Here is a 27031-nt window from a genome sequence, read left to right on the forward strand (position 1 = left end):
AGCCTGCTGCTTGGTGGAAATCACCTTCAGCTTCTTCCTTTTTCTCTGTCTTAACCCCTGACTTACCTTGCACCTCTCCCTGGCCCTTTCAGAATCTCCCAGTCCTCTGTGTTAGGGCATCTAAAACTTTCTTTCAGTTGCATACATATGGTTGGCTTTGTTCCAGATTATCCATTGGGTGACTCACAATCTTTCTGAGTCTGTTTCCTTTCTGCCAAGTTAAAGAGTGGGGCTAGTCAGTTTTCAACAACCCCAGTCACACATTTGATTTTGTTTTTGTCTTGGCTTGCTGGGACATTGCCTTCCATAAAGGCTGTCCTGAACTTTGTGGATTGAGGGCCTGGATTGGGATGGGTTTCAGGTTCCATCCTGTAGCCAAAGGATGAAGCAAATGACACTTTACAAAGTAAAGAGGGAGAAACTGATCCATTTCCTACAAAATAGGAAAGAGAAAAGGGGAACAGATTGAAAAGTTGTGTGTGTGTGTGTGTGTGTGTGTGTGTGTGTGTGTATGAAGGGGGTTAATTAGAAGTTTTATTTAATGAAAGGATGGTATATTTAAGGACAATTTCAAACTGGAGCATTTATTACCCCAAAGCCATCTTTGCTCTGTCCTTTTATCTATCAGCCTACTCATCCATCCATCCATCCATCCATCCATCCATCCATCCATCTCCCATGCCATCATTTATTTCCCAGGCCCACAAGGGAAGAAATATCTGTAAAGAGAAAATGACCTAGAAGGTCCTCAGTACAATGAGGCTTCAGTGTGTCCAGCTGCATGTCTGTAAGGTTGAGATCCTTCTGGATAGATGTCCAGGGTGACCCACATCCCTCCCTTTTGTGTCAGTGACTCCCTTCCCAGGTACATGTACCCCAGGTCATGATCCCCTGGGGGATCAGTGGGGATATATTAGGCCCCACTCTTCCCAAATGAGGTGTGTCCTTTTGGTAAAGGGCCAGCAGAAGGGAAATACTGTTTCTGAGGAAGGAGGGTACAGGGAGGAAAAGGGAGTAGCCTCCTGTCCTCTTCTGAGGGAAGCTTTAGACACTGTGGAAGTTAGTGGGTGGGAGGGCAGCTGCTTGAGGGACAGTCCTAGAGGGCACAAGGTGAGGCTGGCTGCAGCTGGATGGAGGTGACTTTTGGTGAGGGAAGCAGAGGGAGACCCCCATGCAGAGAGCTGGGTGGCAGAAGAGCAGAGAGCAGAATGCCTCTGCACCTGAAGGTGAAGAGACTCTTCTCTCGCCCCCTCAAAGCTTCACAGCTTCCTTCACCCTCCTACCTGCTCCCTAACCCACCCCTCAGGCTTGGAGAGACAAAAAAAAAAAAAAAAAAAAAAAAAAAAAAGAACTTGTGCCAAGAGAGAAATTGCAGCTCCTCAAAAATGGAAAGCAGTGTCATCATCCTAATATTTTGAATGTGGACTGTTCCAGAGAACAGCAAGACGTGTCAGGAATGAGAATGGTCTGAGACAGGGCCCCAGGAACACTGCCCACTCCACCAGGGAGATGAAAGAATTTTTTCCTTCCTTTGCCTTTTAAATGTAATTCTGTCTGCCCTTCTCCCCCAACACCCGCTCAACCCTCTCACTGGGAGCAGTGCAGACATTTAGCAGTCCTGGGAAAAGGCAGGATCCTTTTCATTAACTTCAGCCTGATTGAAGTCCCCAGAGCCATAGCAGATTGCATTTTCCTCCCTCTCTGCCTGCCTGTCTTGGATGCCTCCCCGCACAGCCAGGCGGCTCTGGGCAGTGAACGGTTTTCCAGTGGGACAGAATGAGGCCAGTCTCTGAGTAGGGGGATGGTCTGGAGAGGGTCTAGATCAATGCTTTTCAGGGCAGTGGCTTTGGCTTTGTGGAGGGACACCTGAATGTCTTCTTGCCCAGGCCTCAGTTTCTCCTGTGTTCTGAGCATATGTACCTCTCTTTCAGCACAGAGGCAGGCAGCCAGCTGTGTCTGGACTTAGTGTTGGACTGAACTGAGATGGTCACTAGTGGGGTTTCTGCAGAGGGACTGGGGATTACAGGACTCACCTGGGCTTGTTGTTAACCAGCCATGTGATCTTGAAGAAGTCATTTATTGGGGCACCTGGGTGGCTCAGTCAGTGAAGCGTCTGACTTCGGCTCAGGTCATGATCTCACAGTTCGTGGGTTCAAGCCCCGCATCGAGCTCTGCTCTGACAGCTCAGAGCCTGGAACCTATTTCAGATTCTGTGTCTCCCTCTCTCTCTGCCCCTCCCCCACTCACACTCTGTCTCCCTCTGTCTCAAAAATAAATAAACATTAAAAAAAAATTTTTTTAAAGAAGTCACTTATCAACTTCTTCTGCAAAATAAGGACTTAGTCTGGAAGGTTGAAATTCATTTCAGTGGCAGAACATTTGACTCTAAATTAATTTGTGTACATGAAAGAAAGAAAAACAGAACCACTCTGGTTGAAGGGAGGGAGAGGTGGACACAGTAGGAGCTCTCTGACTATACCACCTTCCCTTGCTTCAGTTCCCTAACAGAAGTGGCTCCTGACTCCACTGTAGACATGGTGATTTTTCTTATCCACCCAGAGAGCTTCAGCTGTCTCCTTCAGGTTCTGATAGTCTTTAAGACTGGAACTCTTTTGGGGTACAGATCTGGGTGGGCTGCAATTTCAGAATACAGAAGGACTTCCTATCCTGTATTTCTAATCTACATCTGAGCACCAGGCTTCAGTGCTGAGGACCAGTCCTTTCTCCTTTCCTGCGTGTGGAATGTGTAGACATTTAGGAAATAATCAGCTTTGTAAATGGGAGTGGCCAAGGAGCAGGGTCTGTGTTTTGCCAAAGAGTTCATGTATTTGGGTTAGAGCAAGGGTAGAATCCAGGAGCCAGGCAGGCAGGGAGTCCTAGCTGGATGTTTTGGGAAAAGCAGACTTCTGCACACTGTTCATTCTGGAACCATTGAGGGAGGAAGTCTCAAAGCTTGCCTTTGGCTGTTTCCATGTCAGATAACACCTAGATTATCTCTGTGCTAGATTGTGATGGAAATAGTTCAGAATTTCCAAGGTAAAACATTCAGAAGTTCTGGAAGTACTTGGTAACCATACCCGACACCTCCTCCTGCCTCCCCCAAACCCAGCTCAGATAAACGACCACATATGAATGGCCATGGGCTCACTGTGTTGTTTCATCCACAGGCAAGGGAGCTTGCCTTCTCTCTCTTTTTTTTTTTTTTTATTAAAAAAATTTTTTTTAACGTTTATTTATTTTTGAGACAGAGAGAGACAGAGCATGAACGGGGGAGGGTCAGAGAGAGGGAGACACCGAATCTGAAACAGGCTCCAGGCTCTTGAGCTGTCAGCACAGAGCCCGACGCGGGGCTTGAAGTCACGGACTGCGAGATCATGACCTGAGCCGAAGTCGGCCGCTTAACCAACTGAGCCACCCAGGCACCCTGGGAGCTTGCTTTCTCTTTCTGGTAGTGGGTTCATTCACTTTTCAACCACTTTCTCTTTCATACCGGCTTTCCTTCAATTTAACTTTGACTCCTACACTGAAGTGTTCACTCATAAAACCTACAGCAAGGAGAGAAGAGCTTGCTCTCATCATGTAAGTTAATTAATTCATTCAAATATCTGAGTGCCTACTTCATGCAGGAAATGCTCTAGATGTTGAGTGCCCTTTCCTCTTATCGACTTGAAGGGTGTCATAAGCTGTCTCTCACACTTCTTTTCTCCAGGCTCAGCAACTTAGCCGTTCTAGTCTTCACCTCTAGGTTGACAATATTCACCACTTTCCTTTTAAGTCATTTGGCCAACAGGTATTTATTGACTAATCACCTGTTTAGACTCTTCTCATCACTTTGAGGAATGCAGAAGTTACATAAGATATAAATCATGTCTTGTTGGGCCTGGTCTCGTTAAGTGAAAAAATAAAACAAAAAATACACATGACAACACAAAACAGAGCCTTAAATAATTAAGAACTAAGTTACATGCATCTGATTTCCTTTGAAGAGAAGGAAAGAAGATATAAGGCTTCCAGGAAGGTGGGATAGATCCTAATTTTGTTGAGCTAGGGACATAACAAGTAATAACCAAAGATGCCATATCTCTATATCCAACCAAACAAATGGATCTGGTAACTTCTCAATCCCAAAACCATTGACATGAGGGAATAGTGCATATGTTATGATGCTGTGAACACGCTTGTGGTTGACTCTAGATGAAGCATTTCATGCTAGGAGGAAGTAGATGTTTTTTCTCATGCTTTCTCTCTGGCGAACCCTGTTAAAAGAGGGAAAGAAAGATCCCTGCCTGTTGGATTCCCAAGGCCTAGAGAATTCGAGGTTTGATCCTATGTGTTAACACATGTTGGTGGCTCTGTCCTTGCAAAGGTCACTCCCATGCCCATACCTCACTCCAGACTTTCTGTCACTCCTCCCCAACTCTACCCTAACCTTTGCTCAGCTTAAGTTAAGGCTTAGACTGCACTGATAAGCTCTGAAGAGTAGATGGTCATTACCAATTAAATGAAAGAATGTCTGGAAGAAGGGTCAGTGAAGGGTCATTTATAGGGATATGCTTTATGTTACTGCCTGTGGCTCATTGACTAATAAAGTAACACTCATTTTTTTTCTCCTACTCCACCTCCACAAATTATCTCCAATGTGCTATAATCCGGAGGCATCATAGCATAGAAGGGAGAGGACGAGCTTTGGGAAAATATAGTTTTGGATACCTACACGTACTACCTGTGTGACCTAGAAAATGTTATTTAACCTCCATTGAGTCTCGGTTTTCCCATTCATAAAGTGGAGATACTTTTGATCTCACGCGACAGTCATGAAGCTTAATAAAGTATGTAAGGCAGGGACCACACTGCTGGCTACCTAGGCTATTCTCTACCCTCGGTGTCTCCTAATTCCCTCCTTTCTCTTTATTGTACACCGTGGCTGGCAATGAGCAGATGCAAAGGGAGCTGGGCTGGGACTGGCACATCCCTCGTCCATGTCTTTCTTCTTCCACCTGCCCATCCGAAGCCCCTTGCCCTGCCACCTTTGTGTTTGCAAGGCTCAGTTCCATCTCCATCTTCCTAAAGCAACCCTGCCCTGACCTCTCTTGCTTTATGCACACAGTTTGATGCTTACACTCTACTACCCTCTGCTTGCACTGACATAAACATATCTCATCCTTTGACCAATCTGTAGGTTTCTTAAAGGCTGGGACTAACAAGTCTTATGATTAGGTTTGGCCCTCAGTGTCTAGTCAGGTACCCTAATGGCTTGTTGCTTGGTTGTTCCATAACAAACAGAGGGGCCAGACTGTCTGTCTGTCAGGACTGATGCCACCTTCCCCAGGCACCTTCAGCATGAGGAATCTAGCCCTCAGGACTGGGTGTGGGGAGAAAGGTGCAGTGTGTACACTGTCTACCTCCTTTCTGCTCTATTCAGGAGTTAACACCACTTTATGGATCATTTTTGGCAAAGTGATTTAGAGAAGCTAAGCAGCCCAGTTGAGCTTTCCTGAAGGCTAGAGGCATTGGAGCCCAGCATGACTCCCTCTCTTTCTTGAACCGAACAAAATATTGTTACAGCAAACATGAAATCTTTCCTCTTTTTCACAGATGCTCTCCAGGCCTAACAAAGCTAGCAGTCACACTCCTTGAATCAAAATAAGCATCTGCCCTTTTTCTCTTTATCCTACAATTTCCCAGCATTTTTGTGCAACAATAAAGAATGTGATTATTTTAGCAATTAATCGTACGCTTTTATTTGGTGCTTTCTGGAGAGGATGCAAAAATATCAAAACATGAACTTGACCCTTTAATATTGATTAAACACAGAAACTATATAAACCTGACTCTTATCTTCTAATACTGTGCATGGCAGTTTGAGGCATAAGCTGTGAATACCTACATAGTATATAAGATCAAAGGTAATATATGATGAAGGGAAACTGAGTCACATGTAGGTGGGTAAAGGGAGGGTTATTTTTTACTGGTCTAACTGAAGGAGAAGAAGTAGAAGAGGAAGAAAGAGAAGAAGGGGGAAGGGAGAAGGAGGGGGAAAGGAAGAGGAAGAAGAAAAGGAAGAGGAAGAGGAAGAAGCAGCCCTCCCGGAGGAGACAGTCTTTAACTGTCTCTTTAGCTTATGATATCACAGACTACTTTGATAGTAGGAAGACAGGGACCCTCTCCCTAAGGAAGTGTTCTACATCTATAAATTCACACATAATTGTACTGACAATTTCAGGAGGCTGTGGACCTGCTGAAGGGCATACATAATCCCATCTGTAATGTAAGACCCTTTGTAGAATTGGAGGTACATGGGCAGGAGGCTGCAGAGGGAGGTGAAGAAGTCAGAGCTGTGGTGAACACGAGGTGAGAAGGCTGTTGGGTCCAGGTTCCTGGCCCAGAAATACCACGTTTAGCTCCAGATCTAGATGGTGGTAAGTCCATCACTGATAAGCTGCCCTGAGGACAGTGTGTGCAAACTTGTGCAAACTCAGAAAACCCCTCTGTTCTTTTCCAGCTCCTCACAGCCAGTGACCTTGCAGCCAGTGACCTCAAAGGATTTCAGCCACAGGTAAGTGCACCAATCCTTTTATGAAGCTCAGGAGAGTGAAGTGTTCTAGTTTGGTCATGACCACATGAAGTTGGGGCCAGGGCAGAAACCCCCATCTCGGATTTACATTTTCTCCATCAGACTGACTCTGTCACCCTTGACAATGAGTTCCTGCTTCATGTCATTGCAAACAAAAGTATCTTTTTCTGCTATCTTTCTTAATATTTTATAGCAGGGAAAAAACGTGGGCCAAGATGGCAGTAATGCTTGGTGGTGCACAGTCTAGCACAGGAAAAGGCTAAAACCAGGGAGGTAGAGGATGAGGTGGGGCTGGCTTTCTCCCATGGATTTCCCTTTTTGGGGACACAATACTCACATTTCTGAAAACGTTGTGCGAATATGACTTGGAGTCATGGGCTGGTGGCCAGGTCATCTCAGACTCGTGCACAGAGAGATGGTTGCATTTTGCTGACCATGGGCAGGAAATAGGCCACCATTCTCTCTGGCCAGAGGGCTGTTTGGAGGTCATCACAGGCAGAACACACAAGGGAGCAGGCAAGGGCTCTCTGAAAACCCCCTTGGCAGCGGTAAAGATGGAAAATCACCCTCCCTGTCCCTGGAAGAGTATTACTGGTACCACAGGAACACATAAGCATCAACACACATACACACATATACAGAGCAGACACGCTGAGATCCTTTTGTTCCTCCACAGACCCCAGTGGAGATGCAACATGTATACAAAGAGAGGTAAACCCAAGAGTGACAGCTGTGGTCCTCCATCCCTGCCCCTATCCCTCTTTTAATATAAACCTTTCTGTCACTACCCAACCAATGCCCTTCCTAAGATCCCCACTGTTCTCTACCTCTGTGCGGAGACACCGTAGCTCACAGAAGAGAACATCTGGGACAGAGCAAGTAATTTTCTAGTAGCAAGAATTCCATATATTTGGTAATGTTTTCTTCTTTAAATCTGGTTCATATCCAAGAGCTCACCATGCCCTCACTATACTTCTACATGTGGTACATCCTATGTCCCCTCATCCTGCAAGGGAACCAAGGATGGGGGTCTTGATAAGAAATGGCCCCAGATCACACAGAGAGCTGGGGACAAGAGCAAAGAGTAGAAAATGAGAGGCTTGAGAAGGAGATGGAACAAAACAAAGAGCTCCATGGGTGAGAGTCAAAGATGAATCCTTGCACTGGTTTGGGATTTGGTGCCCTTCTGTTGATCCTTGTTATCCATTGTTGATGCATGAAGTCTTAAAAGGCTTGAAAACTGATAATCACTCATTCACATATTCATACAAACTTCCAGGTGAGCTAAGGGAATGTGAAACAAAGACGAAAGAAAATCAACATTTACCCATACCCCATCCATGGCTACACTCACATGCAGTGGCATCCCAGTTAAAGGTTCATTTTTATCTGAAGATTTATAGAAATAAAAAGGGTAAAAAAGGCCTCTGTGATGTTTCATGGCTTGGAAAGGCACATAGTAGAGACTGAGTTTACGGAAGGGGTGTGTGTATGTATTTGCCTCTATGATTTTGGCACTGATTCTTTCTGAGGTGGTCATATTCTTGGCACGTTTTTTGAGCTACATTTCTAGATATTAGATTTAAAGTGAACTATTAAAGGAAGGAAATGTTAGATATATCTGGGGTATGTCCATAATATTTGAGGCTGTGATTCTAGAAAGGCTGCTTCTGTGCTCCCACGGATAACCCCACACTAGCTGGTGCAGATGGCTCACTCTCCTGGTTCTGTCTGACCTTTCCACATTATTCCATTTGTGTGACATCCCCTGAGGCTGGAGACATAAATGCATATTTTTCACTCCTCAGGATGTGTGTTCCTGAGGCCAGGAAGCCCTGGGAATCTTGTGGGCAGAGTGTAATGCCCAGATCAAAGTTAATTCTCCAGTGTTATTCCTAAATCAAAAAGGCCCGGATGTGTCTCAAGTCAACACCACCTTTTGGGTGCTCTTCCGAACAGAAACCAAATGCTGCCCACGTGCTTTGGGCTGCCTTCTCCCAGCCCCACTGCACCAAATTGTCAGTTTCTGTTGTTATTTTCCTCTTTTCGTTTCAGATGAAACTGAGCCCCATGCATCCTGATGTCTGCAATAATTCACAGACACGTTCCCTTGCAGGAACTGTGGGGGACTTTCAGGAGGGGACCTCACTAAGACATCTAGGACCCCCCCCCCCCCAGTTACATTGACAGGCTGTCAGCTTTCACAGGATTCACACTTATCACATGCATGTAAAGGGTTTTCTTTTCCTTGGTGCCTGTTCCTGCTGCAACTGTGTAAGGAAAATAGCCACAATTCCCTCCGTAATCTTTGATGGCTCTCAGTGTTGAAAGTGTGGGGCAGCAACTGTATTGAACTAAACTGTTCTGTCTCTTTGTCTCTGTCCTTTCTGCATCCAGATAAAGGAGGGTAAGGAAGTGACTGTCTTTATCCCCACAATTATTGGTTTGTAAAGACACCATACTCATTCCTGGAAACAAACACATTACTTCCAAGGACGAGCCTGATGATGGATGCTAAGGTTCTAAGTCTGGGAGGATAATGATGAGTGTTCTTCCTGGACTGGTGTACTTGGCCTCTGGACTGCACAGGATGGAACTGTCTCCTAGAGTCAGGCCTGGGCTGACAGGTGGCTGCCATTCTTAGCTAGTTTTAAAGGCATGGGTTTTTCGGAAAAGCTTCTGAAATCCACACTTGAAGCCCCCCAGACTCTTCCCTTCCATCTGGTTCCAGCCCCAAACATTTTTATTTTCCATTATCTTGTTCTTTTGCTTTTTTGAAGAAACAGATGCACTGAGTTTCCTTTTCTTCTTGTCTTTGGATAGTTGGAAATGGGGACCCTCATTCCCTTTTGCCAGACTATACCTCTCCACCCTCCATGAGAATAAAAGCAGGCATCTCATTCCCTTTAGCAAAATCCACCAATCAAATGCTTTCCTCTCTGATTTTCTTTTTATTCTCCCCACCCCACCCCCAATATAAAAGGTATAAGTATTCACTGTAGAAACTTTCGAATGTGTGAAGGATGTCAAAAGGTACAAACTTCCAGTTATAAAATAAATAAGTCTTAGGGATATAATGTACAGCATGATGACTATAATTAATAATACGGTATATTTGAAACTTGCTAAGATACTAGGTCTTAAAAGTTCTTACCACGAGAAAAATATTTGTAACCTGTGCAGTGATGGGCATTAACTGTTAAAAAATATAGTTTAGTTCCTGGGTGCCTCAGTCAGTTGAGCGTCTGACTCTTGATTTTGGCTCAGATTGTGATCTCGTGGTTCCTGGGTTCGAGCCCTGTGTCGGGCTCCACACTGCAGAGTGGAGCTTACCTGGGATTCTCTCTCTCAAAATTAAAAAAAAAAAAAAAACCTTGAAAAAATATATAACTTAAAAAATAAATCTCGAAAGTACAGAAAAAAACAGAAAAAATCTCCTCTAACTCCACCCCAGAAATATAGATAATGACATTTTGGGAGATAGTCTTACAGTCTTTGTTGTATGTCAATAAATATGCATCTGCTGGATTTTTAAAAATGTGATACCATATTTTATATGCTTTTTGTTACCTTCTTTGCATGCTTTCCATGTCACTGAAGAATCTTCTAGCAGCTGGCTCTTTTGATCTAGTTGCTGGTCCCATCATATATTTACCACCTCCCCCTTGCTAGACATCGCATTACTTTTGTAGACTGAGATCTCCAGGAGGAAATGCAAGTGCTAACTCCACTGCCCTCAATCTAGCGTCCAAGGCTACTTGGCATTTAGTTTTTTTGTTTCTCAGTTCCTGCAGGGATGTGAAGACTTGTTAAACTTTCCAGTGAGGTGTCCATGTAAATGTGCCCATGGGCATTTGTGTGCACACTTACAAGGGGTGGGGGATGTGGTAAAGAAATAACCATAGTATAGGGTCCAGACTCAGATGCAGGGCTTCACATGCCCAGCGTCTATGCTGGGAAAGTGACCTTGAAAAAACCCATTCTTTCCAGAGGAAAGAGCCCACTAAAGGGCTTGTCCCTCACCTATTTTATACAGTCCCCATGGTCTTAGAGGAGAGGAGGATACTTCCTGTAGAAAAAAATGGAGTTTTACTTCAAGTGTGCCTCATGACAGAATTTTGTGGGGCAGGTGTAATAGCTGTCCTATCAGGGGTAGCCATGTGTAAGGAACTTCTAAAAGGTCCATTGCTATTATGGTTAAGGGTACAATGTAGTGAAAGGCGAGAAGGAAGGAAGTCAAGAACATATAGGAAGATATTTTTCAGTGTCAAGAAAACAGGGCTTTCTGTCATCAAGTTGCCATTTTATTCAAAGGCACCCATGGGGATCTTTATGTGGCACTCCCTGCTGTGCAAAGTCTTTCCCAGAATTCCTCAGTTCTGTAATGTTCTGCCACTGATACCAACTTTGCAACCCTGGGAAAGTTGCCTAATGTCTTTAGTCCTCATTTTCCTTATTAAAGAACAAAAGTTGTATAGCTAATCTCACAGATAGTTGTAAGGATCAAATGATACAATGTTGTGAAAGCAGCCTACTGTGATGACTGCCAGCCTAGTGAATTTAATTTTTTTCTTCCATTAGAGAATTACTGGTTAAGTTATTTAAGAATTCAGGAGAAGGAGAAAATTTATCTATATAGAGTAAGCTGGGAAGTCTTCCAAGTGGAGGTGTCATTGTACCTGGGCCAAATGAGTGATAGTGAAGTAGTGAACTTATTTCAGGTCAGGGGAAGCCCAGATGAAGACCAAAAGAAGGGTGGAGATGCTTGGGAATGTTCTGGAGACTTGGAGTAAAGATAATAGTTGCAAATTAGGTTGGAACCAAATTGCAAGAACGTCTTAAATATCTGGGGTAATAGTTGGATTTTTTTTTTAAATGAGCAGTTATTGAAGTTTTCAAACTCATACAAAAGTAGGCATAAAAGTATAATAAACCTCCATATATTACCCAACTGTTATTATCTATTATCCAACTTCATTGGTTTGTTTCCACCAAAGCCCTGGTTTGTAGCATTTGCTAATTTCTGTGGTTTAAATATCTCCATCATGACCAATTCTAAGCTGCCAATGGTTTAACAAACTCTTTGTAAAGTCCTTGACAGTCAGCTTTCTGAAGCTGATATGATTGGTTCCCAGCACACTGCTGGGCCAGCTTCAATAATAATTACTATTTGCCAATCTTACTTTATACTCCAAGATATAGATATGTATATAGATATCTATGGATATGTATAAATATATATAAATATATACACACATATATGTAATTTTATATATGCATATAGATTTTATATGTATATAACTATAATTTTAATTTTAATTTTAATTTTTGGGGGGGAGTATTTTTTTAAAACTCCCAGTTATGTTATTTCACTCATAAATTCTTCAGTAAGAAGAAACAAATAGTTTAAAAAAAAAATACAGTCACAATGCCATTATCACACCTACCAAAAGTAACAGTAATTCCTTTGTATTTTCTGATACCAAGTCCATATTCCGATTTCTCTGATTACCCTAACATGTTGTCTTACAGTGGATTTGTTTGAATTGGGATCCAGAGTTTAGATCTTAAAATCCACCTGAAGGTGGAGCCATTGAAGGTTTGAGGATGGGGAGGAGCTGGTGCTGTGGCAGAGATGATGCTGACTTAGGTAGTAGGTGGGATGAAGTGAAGAAGGGATCCAGTAATGAGCCTGTGCCATAGGTCCATTTGAGACACAGGGAATGCAGCTGGACTGGGGTTAGTGGGACTGTTGCTGAGGGATTGAATTCCAAAGAAATTATGGAGGCACAATCAGTGGACCTGGCAAATAGTTGGCTGATTAGAGAAATAGCAGTACCATTAAGCAAAATGGGGGCCGAGAAGGAAGTGCAGGCTGAGAAGCTGCCATGTTCATCCCTGGATTGAGAATAAGTATGGCCCAGTATTCAAAAGAGAAGAGCTTTTTCATCCTTAAATGAACTTTACTCCATTTTCCTCAGGCCCCATAGTCATTTCTGCTCATATGTCATCAGGGGATGTAGAATCATCTGCGTAACATCCTGGGCTTCAGAAGTCTTTAATGCAAGAACCCCAAATATTTTGTGAGGAAAAGCTGCTTTCTAGGAAGGTGTGGTTATGGAGTTTCTGAGTAGATAGATATCCTAGCTGTGCATCTCTCCAGAGAAGGAGCCATGACAGTAGTCTATGGCTCCATGATGTTCCATGGTTTTTTTTTTTTAATTTTTTTTTCAACGTTTTTTATTTATTTTTGGGACAGAGAGAGACAGAGCATGAACGGGGGAGGGGCAGAGAGAGAGGGAGACACAGAATCGGAAACAGGCTCCAGGCTCTGAGCCATCAGCCCAGAGCCTGACGCGGGGCTCGAACTCACAGACCGCGAGATCGTGACCTGGCTGAAGTCGGACGCTTAACCGACTGCGCCACCCAGGCACCCCGTTTTTGATTGTTATGAATGGGTGCCCCACACTGAGAAGTAGCAGGGCAGGTTGGAGAGTTAGACCTTCCTCCCAGGTACTTTCTTGTTGGCATGAAATTACTGAGTTCCTAAGTTGCTTGTTGTTTCATGTGATTATGTGTTTCACAACAGAATCACAATGACCTGACTCTATTCCAATGAATACCCGCTGCCTACAAGTTCAGCATCAACAGTTCTAAAGATTAAAATGGAAGCTTTGGAAAATCCAGAGCATCCAGCTCATGTTTGACTCAACAGGAGTTGGTGTTAATACATGTTCACACTGCCTTTGGTTAAGTGTACATATGATGAGGACTTAGTAAGAGTATACTATATGCCAGAAAGTGTCCTTTGAACTTTACATGTATTATTTCATTTAATCTTTACAATATCTTTGTGAAATTAGTAATAACATCCTCACTTTACAAACAAGCACAGAGAAGGTAAAGTCACAAAGCCCATACGTGGCAGAATTGGGATTTGAACCCAAGCAGTCTAGATCAGTAGTCCTAAACCACTTCTGCTATGCCACCTTGAATCAGAGCTTATCCATGCTGTTAAGGTAAGTCAAACCCAGACTGACCACTGATAATACAAGGATAAGCAGCCTCATCTTTACTTTTGGTACATTGTGTTGAGTTTTCTTAAACTTCACCAGGTTCCAGGAAAAAAAAATTTACACATCTCAGAGTAGTAGAGGGAATCGCTACAGAGCATTGTGAACCCTTCCATCTAGGCAAAGAATTCTGTTGTTCTCATCCACATCCTTCACAAACTCCCAAGTGCAGAATTGTGGTGGCTGTTGCCCCTTTTACAGAGATGGAAACTGATTTGAGGCAGAAGGAGACAGTGTAGTCTCTCATCACAGACACACAGCAGTGGGAAAACAGGTTGGCTTGTTTTGAGTTCACCACGTAGTATCTGCTCTGCCATTTGGGGAAGAGTCCTTCCAAAGCAAGACGATACATAAGGAAGTCCCACAAGTGGTGCTGACTCCCTCCCTCCATTGCAAAACTGAAAGACACACTAGTGAGCACCTAGAGGAGGGGCTCTCAATCTTGACTGCAGGTGGGAGTAATGGGGGGGGGGGGGCGGGGGGGGCGCTTGTAAGAACTACAGGAGCCAGGCCTTACCCCATCAATTAGTCTGGGTGGAGTCTAGATATTGGTGTTTTCAGAAGCCCACCGGGATCCAAATCAACCTCCTCATTTTCTAGACAAGGCTGCATCACAGAGGAAGTCTTGAAGAGGAGAGAAGGTAAAGGCCCCAAATTCCAATAGTGTTTCCACTGTGTCAGAAAGGTGCCATGTGCTTCACTTGGCCCCTGGCACCTAATCTCCACATCAGGCCCCTTATCAACCATCTCACTCTTCCCCTTTAACCAGGAAGAAACCGACTCCCAGGCAGAGGAAGTAGAGCTAACCGTGGGTTCTGTAAAGCCTATGCCTTTGCTCATCCTCTCCTATTTCCATTCAATAGTTGAGATTTGACCAGTATTTTAAACTGGTTAGTTATAGTGTTGGGTTTATTGTCTCCTCTGCTACCTAGACATTCTTTCCGAACTCAAAAAAGATATCTAAACAGATCTGGCTCTACAACACTACCCCAGGAGAGAATGCATTTAGGTGACCAGCACACCACATCCCCTGGCATCAGCAGCAAGGCTGACACCACAAGTCCTCATTGCTCAGGTTCTTGTTTGATAAATGGATGCCTTTTTCTCAAGGCCTTTCTTCTGGCTTGCCTCCTGTCAGCTGCTGTGGACCTTTTCTCCTTGGTTCAATACTATTCAGAGCATGGGCTACAGAACAGTGCTGGCCAGTGTGTGTTACTGGCACACCATGAGATACATCTAGAAACAGAATATTTAGAAACTTTTATAGCCACTTGATGGTTCCATGATATCCAAGCATGTGATCATTTGCCTACTAATTTATCTTCACAGTATTTTACCAAAGTAACCGAACAAAAATATGGGTCAGGGTAAAAACATCTGGTCATTAATCAATAAATGTTTGAGAAGCTCTGTTCTAATTATGCAGTTTCTAATTTTATCAAAAGTGTACGATCTAAGATTCTTTTTTTTCTTTGCCTTTTTCTGTGAGCTCATGTGAATATATTTATATTATGAGTAATGTTTCCCCATCCTCCCCCCAAAATGGCTTTGCCTGTAAAGCTGTCTTTCTGTTTGTAGGATACTTACACAAAACATGGATCTTTTCCCATAATTCCTAAGACAACCCACTTAATTATTTGTCTTACTAGCCATGGATATCTATGACAATAAGAGAGCATTTTTAACAGTTTTCGCTCACGTGCATATGCCTACCCTGTACTCAGCTGACACTGTTAAAACTTTTCTTACATAAAATCAGCAGCTTCATACTATAGGTATACCTTTTTTGCACTGTCTTTGTTTCGTTAAAAAACAAACAAACAAACAAACAAACAAACAAACAAAACCAGCATTGGCATTTGGTCCTGGACAGGGAAGTTCTCCAGGTGTTTCCAGAGTGTCTGGCATTTCAGTGGAATATTCTGAAGTCTTAATAAGTTCTCTTGGGATACTAAATCTCTTTAGTGAATATTTTGTTTCTCCCAAGATGCTCTGACCATCTGAAGGCCTCACACAGGTGGGCTGAACTTAAAACAAACCTAATATGCAGAAGTTCACACCAGGAAATTGATAGATGGCAGGTGGGTGTTGGGAAAGGAGAGGTTATTCATATGCAGCAAGTTTTCCCATTTTGTTAGAGGAATCAACATAAGTTATCCCTGCTAGTATATTAAAAAATGATTGAGCCTTTCAAAATCTGATTTAAGCTCAACTTTTCAGAATCGAAATATAAACAAAGTGAAGCCAACCAGTGGGGATTAACTTTGAAAATGACTCTCTTCTCTTTCAATTGTAGTCTTCTCATCTAAAAACAAAACAAAACAAAACAAAACAAAACAAAAAAACTTTGCAACAACGGTGTAGGATTGGATGATTTCTATCCTCCCTTGAGACTGAAGCCATTAATCACTCTGTGACTTTTTCCACTGTCTTCATGTTTCTGGTTTTCAATTTTTTTTTTTTCTCTCCAGTCCTTTGGCTATGGGGACTCAATGTGAGCTTCTTAAAAATTGCCCTGTAGCTCTAATCACTTAAGGCCGGGGATTCATTGATGTTTGACGATGTATCTTAAATATCTGTGTTTATTAGTGGATTCAGTCACAGCATCAGATTTCCCTGAGTCTAGATTTTAAAATGATGCATCATTTTGTTCTTTATATTTTTAGGTCTAGAAATGACTCATATGCGCAGGAAATGCAAATTCACAGACCACCTTAGAACTTGAAAGAAGATGTCCTCTTCATATTTACTTTAGCAGGATATTTTCAAGCCGGGCTCATGAGAAAGAAGTCCCAGCCCTCCAACTCCTTTTTTAAATGCTTTCCAACCATACTGTGTGGCTCACATTTCAACCCTCTTGTCCTGTCACCCATCTACCCAACCCCTTTCCTACCACCTTGTTCGGAACAAAAGGGATCCACTGAGAGGCTTGGGGAGACTCCCCCTACCCTGCAGGAGAAGGGCCCCTCCTAGTGGAACAGCTTGCGGTCCTCAAGCGGCGCCTTCCAGCCATCTGCTGGCTTGTGTTTGGAGGCTGTATTAAGCCTGCAAACAACCTCCATCACAGTTTTCTGATATTTCCCTGATAATGACCATCTCCTTCCCCCACTTTAGCTCTGCACATGAGCTTCCTTCCGCATCTTCCACCTTCCTGGAAATATTTATCAGAACCTCTGGGAAAACCACCAATAGGTATCCCAGGCCAATGATGCATGTGACAGAAAAACCAGATATGATGTTGCTATAATCTTTATTATAAATAGTAAAAGGGGGTGTTTATTTAAAAACAGAACGTAAACCTCCCCTTCTGTATCCAATATCTAACACAGAGAACATTTCCTATCAGTTTATCATTTAATAGTTAAGAGCACCAATGCTGGGCCCAAACTGATTAAGGTAGAATCACAGGTCTGCCGTCTACTAGCTGGGTGACCTCCATAAGTTATGTTACTTTCGTGTGGCCCAGATTCCTCACTAGTGAAAGAAGGGTACCTATCCAATAGCATTTTGGGGAGGACTGAATAGATAGACCAAAAGGACCATGTCTGGCATCTGGTAAGCACTTCATCAGTGTGTGCTATAGTACTTACTACTCTCGTAAGTTACATACTTGGAATGGAACCTGGACTTCTGAAGTCAGGTTTGAGCACAAATTGTAGCTGTAGGCTACAATTTGGGATTACCAAAGAATCAAAAAACATCAACAACAACAACAAAAACAAAAAATCTGGATCTCTCTTAATCTTTTCACTAATTTGTTCATGATGCTTGCCAATCCAAGTGAGCAATGGTAGGCACTCTGGCCCTGAATGAGTGACCCTCACAGGGGAGGGAGGAGGATAGAGATGGACAGGAATGGACAAGGGATGGCGAGGGACCTTTGCTAGGAGATGAGAACACCCAGAAGTGCCTTCACTGATTGCTTCCTTCTCTTACCACCCATGACACTTTCTGAATTAACATTTTCTCTCTTCCCCCTATTGAAGTAATAGCCAGCCAGAAATTATTAAAATTATCTTAAACAAATGTCTCAAGAGGTTTTTCAGCCACCAGAGTATTGCCTCATCTGAACCCACTCCCTTGGGTTTAGTGATCCTCAGCACAATTCTGGATGTCCACTTTGGCTCTCACCCTGTAGAAGAATCATAGACACAGTGACTTATTGCCTGGAAAAGGCAGTGAGGAACTGTACCAAAAGGCATTTGGATGGGGGCTGTTCAGAGAGACTCTGTTAGGGCTTGGGGATTTGGGAGGATTTTATGTGTAGCCTTTCATACCTATAAATTCCATTGTTTCTATATTAAAAGTGTGGCATGGGGTGATTCAAGCAGCATGTGGGTTCTAGATCTTGTGGGCCTTCAGACTGACACAGCACCTGCAGAAGAGAACCACCCTGGCCACAGGATTCCTGTCTCCGGTAAGCAGTCTATCGCTGACAGGGCAAGTAGCTTGCTGATGGAAATGAGAGGTCTGTGCCCAGACGCCAGCCTTGTCTGTACTGTGAGAAAACACAGCTGGCTAAATTTGCCTTTCCTGCCCTTCTTCTGGATAGCAGCAGAAATGCCAAAGTGAGGACTGGGGTGGGGGATGAGTATTGTATAAAGCAAAGAATCTGCATGCCTCTAACAAAAAATTCCGCGCTCAGTAAGTATCTGTAGAACCCATTCTAGGTATGCATGTGTGCACCCCAAGGGTGTAAAGAGATCACTCAAACAAAAATTCATGCATCCAAATTTGTATATTCCTCTAATGCCATCTAACTTTGTGGTTATAGTGAAGATGTCTTCTATTATTTGACTTTTTGAGCTAACAGATTTCATGAGCCTTCTTTAGTACAACCAAATCGTTGGAGGTTTGCTCTTCTTTCACGGTTGCTTTATGGTCTAACAGGAGTGTTCAGGCACCTCTGGAATTGGGACCAGAAGTACGCAGCTTTGAATTAAAGCGAAGTTTGATCCCGCTCCACCTCCAACCTCCTGCAATACTGGTGTCTTGTGACAAGAGACTAAGGCCAGGGGCCCATGAGAGAAGTGGGGACAGTGTAGAAAAAAGAAATGCCTGTAAAATCTCAGCCTGCAGGCGTCTGGAGAGACAGCGCATTTCATTCTTGATAAACTCCAGCAGAAAAGAGCAATCAGCCAAACGAGAGCTGGACAAATTAAATGGCTGAGTATTATTTCAAAGGAGAGCTCGGGCAGCATCAGAAATTCCCCATCAGCTGTAATAACGCCAATTACTTTGCCAATTGCAGATTCTACCGTGATGTGTTTAGTGCAATCAGGCGTCGGACTCTTGCAGGGGCCTGATGGGTTTTGTTTACTGTGAATGTGCATTTGTAGCGAATCTTGTGCACCCAAAGGCTTCGAGCTCTGAATGTACTTACTCCTCTCGGTCAGATTCATACACAGCTGAGGGAGATTATCTCTGAGATGGAGGCAGGAGCAGGCTGGTCAGGCTGGACCCAGTGCCCCTCTCACTGGAAAATGCCTGGATTTAAATACAAAGAGCACAGCTGGGTGTGGTAATTCTTAGTGAGTGTGGCATGGCGATCTCCAGAAAACCTGTTTAGATTACGAAACCAGTAAATAAATAAATTTTTTCTGATTACAAGCGAGGCTTCTTGGCATGTTGGAATGTTGGACAGATCACCATTAAACAGTAATAACAAACGTGAAGCTCTGGGAGGAGAGAACTCGCCAAGAGTTCATTAAGCCTTAAATACTGACAAATGGGGGTGCGGGGGCTTTCATTGTCTCCCTTTGAGAATCATTTGGTTGGATGTCAAACATACAGATCATTTCAAATATGAGAAGAGATCGTAAGAGAGGAAGATATCCCTCCTCCCTGCAGCATTTTAGCAAGGGAAATAAAATTTGGAGAGTGTACAGGAACATTGATTTTCTATTTACATTTGGCTCCATAGAAATTAATGGGTGTGTGGCTCCAGCTACTTTGGGGAGTGAGCTGTGATTCTCCATTTACACTCCCAATTGAGGAAGGCGCTAATCATGGGCATTTACTGAGCGCTTTGGCCTGACTGGCAGCTGGAGTGGAAGCTGTATCTGTGGCTGCTGGGGGTGCAGACGAAGAGCTAAAGGCTGATTTGATTCCACTTGTGCTCAGCTGTCATCTGAGGCCAGAGCCTGGAGGAGAATGGGAAGCTATTCTCTTCCCTCTGCTTTGTGACAAGCAACCTTTGTGTCATCTTGGTGTTTTTTGTTTTGTTTTTTTTTTTTAAACCTGCCTCTTCCTCCTTCCTAACTATGATAAAGGTTCCCTTGCCTGGGGAAGTAAGGATTCTCCTGAATTCAAAGACTGCTGCCATTGACTCCAAGAGAGTGATTCTGAGCTCACCAAACCCTCCCTCTCCCAGCTGCTGCTGAAGGCTCTCTGCCCACAATACCAGCATTGGGGCAGGTCCTATTTCAGATAGGAAGGCAGACATGGGATCAGGCGGGGACAGGGGATGGGTCCGTAGGATGTCAGGTTTGCATGGCATGGCTTATGCTATGGGCTTCGGCAGCCTTGCAGATAATTCATTCCAGGAGAAAGAGAGAGAGAGAGCGTGCGTGTGTGTATGCATGTACACACATGGACACATGTGTGTACACATGTTTGGTTCCCCTAAAAACTGTACTTGAACCAGTGCATTTGGTTTGACACCAGCCTTTCTGCAGGTGGCAGCTATTTAGATAACGTCCCTGGCTCTCAGATAAGAGACAGAGCTTGTCTCCCGCAACTCCCTGGGGATGGCAATGGCCCTTGGAAATTAGGAGATAACATACAAAGCATTAAATGGAGGTGAGGGCATCAAATCATGCCATGGGTACGCAGCCTCAGCTACACTACAACCTGATGGCAAAGGAAGCTGCCATGTCCGGCCTCCTCATCAGCACAACTTGGAAAGTATTCAGGAATCTGTTTGTCTTTGGGGAGATTGTTTATTCACAAGGGAACTCAGAGGACAGCTCTGGCTTGGTGACACAGCCTCCCCCGTGGGCAGGGTGCTCCAAGACGTACTTCATCAAAAGTTATCTCAGTGGGGGTGTGATTGTGTGTCTGCCCCCTTGAGCCTGAGCTAGTCTCAGAGTCACTAACATAGCTCAGCCAAGAAACCAAACTCTCCTCTTGCAGCAAATAATCATCTCCCATCTTCCTCTAGAATATCTTTGTTTTTTCAATGCCATAAACAATCCAGTGTGGTAAGGAACTTGGCTCTTGTGCCCGTCTTAGTGATTCTACATTTGCTTAAACCTGAATCTGTCTAGATTAGCTCATCAGGATGTCTGTTGATGTTTGAACTCATCCTCACTAGGGACAGGACCATCTTACCAAAAGCTGTGGCCAGAGAGACTTTTTAAAAAGATATTTAATTCCTCACTCTTGTGAAATTAAGGGAGTTAGGTTCTAAACCCATATATAGGATATGAAACAATAAAAAAAAAGCTTGTATTTATGTATGTTGACATTCTATAGACCTTCTTGAGCGCCAGAATCCTGTGAAACAGGCAAGGATAACGAACTCCACTTTACAGAAGAAAAAAGTAGAGGCTGAGGCAGGTGAAGAGATTTGCTGAAAGTCTTCAGTTGTTTAGTGGTAAAGTGACAGCAAGGATTTACCAAGACCTTCAGATTCTGAAACCCCTTTTCCCCTTTTGTTCTTTGCCCTCTTGTCCACAGACATAAGATGGTAGGGCAGCTGGTATTGTTTACCCGTAAGTGCATTTCCATGCATTTCTGTTTTATATAAAGAAGATATTTAGAATTTCTGCTAAACTAATTGTTTCCCAACAGAAAACCTAGAACCCAATGGGAGTTTGTTGAAAGAGGCACATTTCTGGTTTACTTAGGAAGAATTTCCCAGCAAGGGAAGGAACTTAACCCATTGTGCCCAGTTAGTGCCTCATCTCCAGATGCTTTTGAGTGACATCTGAAAGGAAGGCAGTGTAGCAGGGGGGTTCTACATGTCCAGATCCAGGTTTGAGACCTGAGACTGAATCTCAGCTTCATCACCTCCTAGCTTTGTGATCTTAGCTGACCTCTCTGAGCCTCAGTTGTTTGTTTGTTTGTTTGTTTACGTGTACAATGGTGGGAGTAACGCTCACCTACCTGGCTTTAAGAATGTTTAAGTACACATGTAAGGGACCTAGCGCTTTGTCTGGGATAAAGTATTTTTTCAATACATGTGATTATGAGACCTCTCCAGCTTGGAATTTCCCCAAGTCTTTGCATCCTATGTGTCTCTTTCCCTGCCACCCTTTCCAAGCAAACACGCACTGCAAGGTGAGGAACATCAGCGCTGGGAGGTCCTTCCAGTGGCAGCATTGAGAGCCTACGGGCCACAGGCCCCACTCCTAGATCGGGGCTCAGAACCTTTTTAAATTCACTTTAGATTCAGAAACCAGAAGGTCATTGGAAAATGGAACTGGAATCTCCAGAAAATCTGAGTAATTCAAAGTGTACCATTAAGAAAATAGTTTATATGTGTGCCAAAGGATGATACATGGAAAATGTGTTAGTGGAGATACTGTTCAAATAAAACTTCTTCCAGTCCATTATGCTAGACCCTGCTGGCATCTTGAAGAAGTCTTTACAAAAATACATGATGTGGGTAATCTGAGTCTCTTAGTATGTTGTGAGTTCATTGCCTCTTAGTATGTTGTGTCTCAGTTTCTTTGTAGCCTCCAGATGACAACTGAGCACAGGTGGAATCAAATCAACCTTCACCTCTTCATCTGCACCCCCAGCAGCCACAGATACAGCTTCCACTCCAGCTGTTAGTTAGGCCACATGTCTCAGTTTCCTTGCCAAATGAAAGAGTGTGATGCTTTAGAAGTCTTCCCTCCAGCTCTATTATTTTACCCTTTTCCATTCTATCCCATTGCATTCTATCCCTTCCCATCCCATCCCAGCCTTTAAGAGGTCAGACTTCCAGAGACTATAAAGAGTATAAATGAACGTTTTTAAGAATAAGTATAGCTCTTCTATAGCTCACTGCTTGGGAGCACTGACTACTTATATTTTTATTTCCTCTGTCCAAGATGTTCCTTGACCCACGTGGATCAAAACCTTTCCTGTTTACTTTTTGATGCCTGCATATTTTTCCCAGTACTTTTTTAAATGAACTTTTATATTCATATGTAGACGTGGTTTCAATTTAAAATTAGAATCTGTAGCCCTTGGGTCTGCATAGATGCCTTTTGTGGGAAGAGTCCTATCACTTTTCAGGTGTATTTGATTCCTCTTAAGCTTGAAATGTCCTTTCCAAATATGGAGAAAACCTCATCTTTGGGAGTTTCATTAGCTTGGCAACCTCTTCTCCTTTTGAAAATACTGGACTGTACATTTTACTACTGTTGTTAATTCAAAGGATGCCAGCTATTCTGTTTAATGCCACATATAAGTGACAGCTTTCTAAAACTCCCAAAGAGTTCCCGTTAAGCACCTCCAAAGTGACCCTCTAATTCCTGGTGAAAGATTTTCCACACTGAACTTAGCAAAGACCCTTGGTTTGCAGTAGACTCTCAGGAACATTTGCTGAATGAATGAATGGATGAATGAATGAATGAATGAATGAATAAATAAATAAATAAATAAATAAATAAATAAATAAATTGGAGAATGAGTGAGTAGTGTCAAGATGTGGTATTTGGGAAGAATTTGGAGTTGGTATGAGATACAATTGGGTCTGAACTTTGTTCTTCCTTTTAGTAGGTGTATGATCTTGAGAAAATGACCTAACTTTGGTTTGCTCCTTTGTCAAGTGGGGACATGAACTCCCTTTGAGTGTTACTAGAAGGATTAGAAACAACCAATGTAAACTGCCTGATACAAGGGAGATGCCGTTTAAAGAAGGCTTTTTAAACTCTCCTACCTCATGCAGTGCTTGGCACCCAGTGAGCCTTTAGGAAGTGTTTGATGACTGAAGAGAGCCTAGCACCATTCATCTGAGGCCATGAGTCATCGGCATACAGAAGTCACACCTCCTTCATCAACTGGGATGCTATTCTCAGTTGGGGAAGTCCCCAGTCTCCTGATTGGCACATCAGTCAAACCAACCATGTGTTTATAGCTCTCTGTCTATCCTGAGCATGAAAAAGATTACCTGGGGTTTCCCTTCTTGAAAAGACTAGAGACTCCTACTTTTAGGGCAGTAAAAGCAGCTCCCATAAGATGACAGAACAGAGGACTTTTCTCTGTTCTCACCTAGGGCTCAAGTATGGGAAAGCAAGGTGGAGTGTGCAAAGACTGAGGCCAAGGGCTGTGTCAGGTCTCCAGGATAAGAAGACAGTAGCAAGTACTGGCTAGGATCAGTTATTCTAGGGTGAACACCCAGGGTGGGTAAAATTCTTGGACTGCTAACTACAAGAGGAGTCATAGGCAAAAAATACAATGAGCCAGTAGCCAACCCTTTCCAGGATGTCCAGGACTTAACCAAGTTTGGGAAAAATAGGTGGACGTCAAAGGCCTAATCCAGGGTGGTCAAACATAGATCACATAGAGTAATGGCAGCAGGACATCCAGTTGCAAATATCAAGAACATAGGCTCCAAGAAATATAAGGGCTCAGTAGGAAGAAGGTAGGTTTCTTGGGTGCAAGATAGGAAAGCCAAACTAGAATAGATCTTAACCAACAAATAAAATCATTTTCTGGGCTTAATAAGGAACTTACACACTAAAGGGACATCTGGTCTCCATTCTAGATGACAGGCAGCCCCAGCCTCTTCCTTCATGGAGTAGTCCAGAGTACTGGTCATATTCTCTGCCAGGGAAAATGATCAGTTTCTACACCAAGCTCCCAGGGAGTTGAGTTGTATAGGTTGACGCTGCAGCCATGCACTTCAGTTGATGAGAAGTAGAGCTAATGAAACCCAAACCAAGGATTTCATCCCCTCGTGAGCGAGTTAGCTCTGCCTGCGTGAAGGTGTGTTCTTAGTAGCTCTTCAGATGTCACATATCGGCCACTTTTAGAACACACTCAGGGGTTTTGTTTGGTTCAGGCCAGTGCTTGGAGGGATATTTTTACTGGATCCCCCTGAAATAGTGTTTCGAATCTGATACAGTTCTCTCTGTTCTTTAGCTAAAGATTTATCTTCCCTAAAGCTTTATGAATTGAATTCATACCAAAAGGAATAGGCTTCCCATTGGTGCAAAATAAAAAGTTATAGAGCAGATAAAGGAGCTTTGTGCTTTTATTAAAACGGTGACAATCAGCCTGTTCATTTCCTCAGACTTACCTTGTCTACTCAAGGCCTAATGCCCCTCTATTATGTTTATCCCTCATGTTGACTTATACGAGCAGTGACTGTCATTGACATGGCCACTGAAGATTAATAACATCAATGCCACTGACAGCTTGCCCAGGGGTTTGTAGCATAGAAACTGATTGATAGTAAATTGGAGGTCCAAGAAACAGATACAAAGAAAGAGGGTTTGGAAATAGTTGACAACCAATCCTTCCTGGGAGTCAAATCAGCTGACTGCTTTAGTTTCGAAACTTTCTGCTTGGGGACTAGGGAGATGGTTTGATCCATGTCCCAAGTGATGCCCACCCATTCTCTCCCAATGTGTAAGGAGTCCCAAGTAACACCCGTGGTCACTTGTCAACCAGTGGAAGCTTTTCTCTCTCGTACTTTTTTATTCTAGAAGTAGAACAGCCAGCTGATTTCATTTGCCTGTAGGCCTTAATTGACTTGAAAGTTGAATATCTTCCCTAACAAACTTCTGATTTTTTTCCTATTATTGTAAAGCTGCATCTTTCCCACCTTTTTTCCCTTTAGCATTTCAAAACAGAGATAAACAATTCTGCTGATGCTTTTAGGATTTCTCTGATTCTTTCATTAATCTCCAGGGACAACAATAGGTCTCTAAAGGCTTTAAAAATGTTCCATTTTCTTGCCAAACTAGGAGGAAAAGAATCAAAAGAGGAAGTTAACTTTGTACAGAGATGTTCGTTCTTCCTCTAAAAGTTTAAGAGCTGTCATTAAAAGCCTAATTTATCACCCCTACTTATGCTTGCCCTGAAAACCAGTAAACAACCAAAAAATGACTTGATCAGTTAACTTAGACTGTTTTGATTCTCTGCAGAGCTCAGTTTGGCCCCAGTCATGTGGTGAGTGTACCTAAGAAACACTGCCTATAGATGCTCAAGTCATTGTCTGTCCCAGAGACCACCAAGCATCACTAAGGGGTGGCAAGAGTAACTCCAAGATACGAAAGCACCGATTCTTCACTTGAAGGAGATGAAACTGAGGTCCTCATTTGTTACATTCTGCTGTGAAGATCTTAGCAGATTGCTACTTTAAACTGTTGAAGTGGGGCCTCGTGGTATACAATTAACCCGGGACACATGACAGATTTCATATATAAATGAAATCTGTGTGTGTGTGTGTGTGTGTGTGTGTGTGTGTCTAGGTACATATAGAAGGGACAGATAGGTGTCAATAATTCATTGCTGTCTATGTAGAGAAGCCTTATTCCACAATTTTGACAAATAACTGGTCATTAGAAACTCTACTAAAATTCCAATTTCTTTGAAAATCTTCTCCCTCTTTATTGGGTAGTATAATTTCCCCCAGCATTTAATAGAGGATTTGTTGTTTTATGTGTTCTTATTCCAGTAGTTTTTTATGTGGAAAGCAGGAGGAGAACACATTTGTAAAACATAGAATGGTTATTACTTCTATATGTTACTAGATTCTTCTTCTTTCTGGATTTTGCTCCATCTAAGAGATTATTCTGTTACTCTCTGCCCAGTGAGGAAATTTTAGCAAGATGGGGAAACTACTTCCACAGGAATCTTAGAGCACTCTGGGATGTTTGTGTAGATTTGTTAAATATGATACATTAACAAGTTGTTATTAGGACACATTTGCCCATTTTTCTCTGTTCTTTAGGGAATTCCCCAAAGTAACCTAAACCTGAAGCTAGGAAAAGAAAAGTGAAGGGGTGACCTTTCGACTGTAACTTATCCATCCTATCTTACACTTGATAGTTCTTTGTTGCTTAAAAAAACACTTTCCGGGGCGCCTGGGTGGCTCAGTCGGTTAAGTGTCTGACTTCAGCTCAGGTCATGAACTCGTGGTTCGTGGGTTTGAGCCCCGCATCAGGCTCTGTGCTGACAGCTCAGAGCCTGGAGCCTGCCTCAGATTCTGTGTCTTCCTCTCTCTCTGGCCCTTCTCCTCTGGAGCTCTGTCTCTCTCTCTCTCAAAAATAAATAAACATTAAAAAACTTTAAAAAGCCGCTTTCCTAATGATTGTTGCATTTAGTTTTCACATCAAACCCACAGCCTAGTTAGGGTAATTATTTATCCAAATTTTAACACTGAGGAACTGAAAATCAAGAGATTAAAAGATTCTCCTGAGCTTCTAGTATTGGTTAGCAA

At 43.0% G+C, this 27031-nt stretch overlaps 1 protein-coding gene across 1 annotated transcript in view; it reads left to right on the forward strand.

Annotated features, from left to right (window-relative positions):
* Positions 1-27031, forward strand: part of SETBP1 (SET binding protein 1) — a 374999-nt gene that overhangs the window by 182548 nt on the left and 165420 nt on the right. The window contains 1 exon segment of the mRNA XM_053902651.1: positions 6503-6556. Within this exon segment, the coding sequence (XP_053758626.1) occupies positions 6503-6556 (54 nt within the window).

This window comes from Panthera pardus, unplaced genomic scaffold, assembly GCF_024362965.1.
Source record: "Panthera pardus isolate Hobbes unplaced genomic scaffold, ASM2436296v1 HiC_scaffold_15, whole genome shotgun sequence".
NCBI lineage: Eukaryota > Metazoa > Chordata > Mammalia > Carnivora > Felidae > Panthera > Panthera pardus.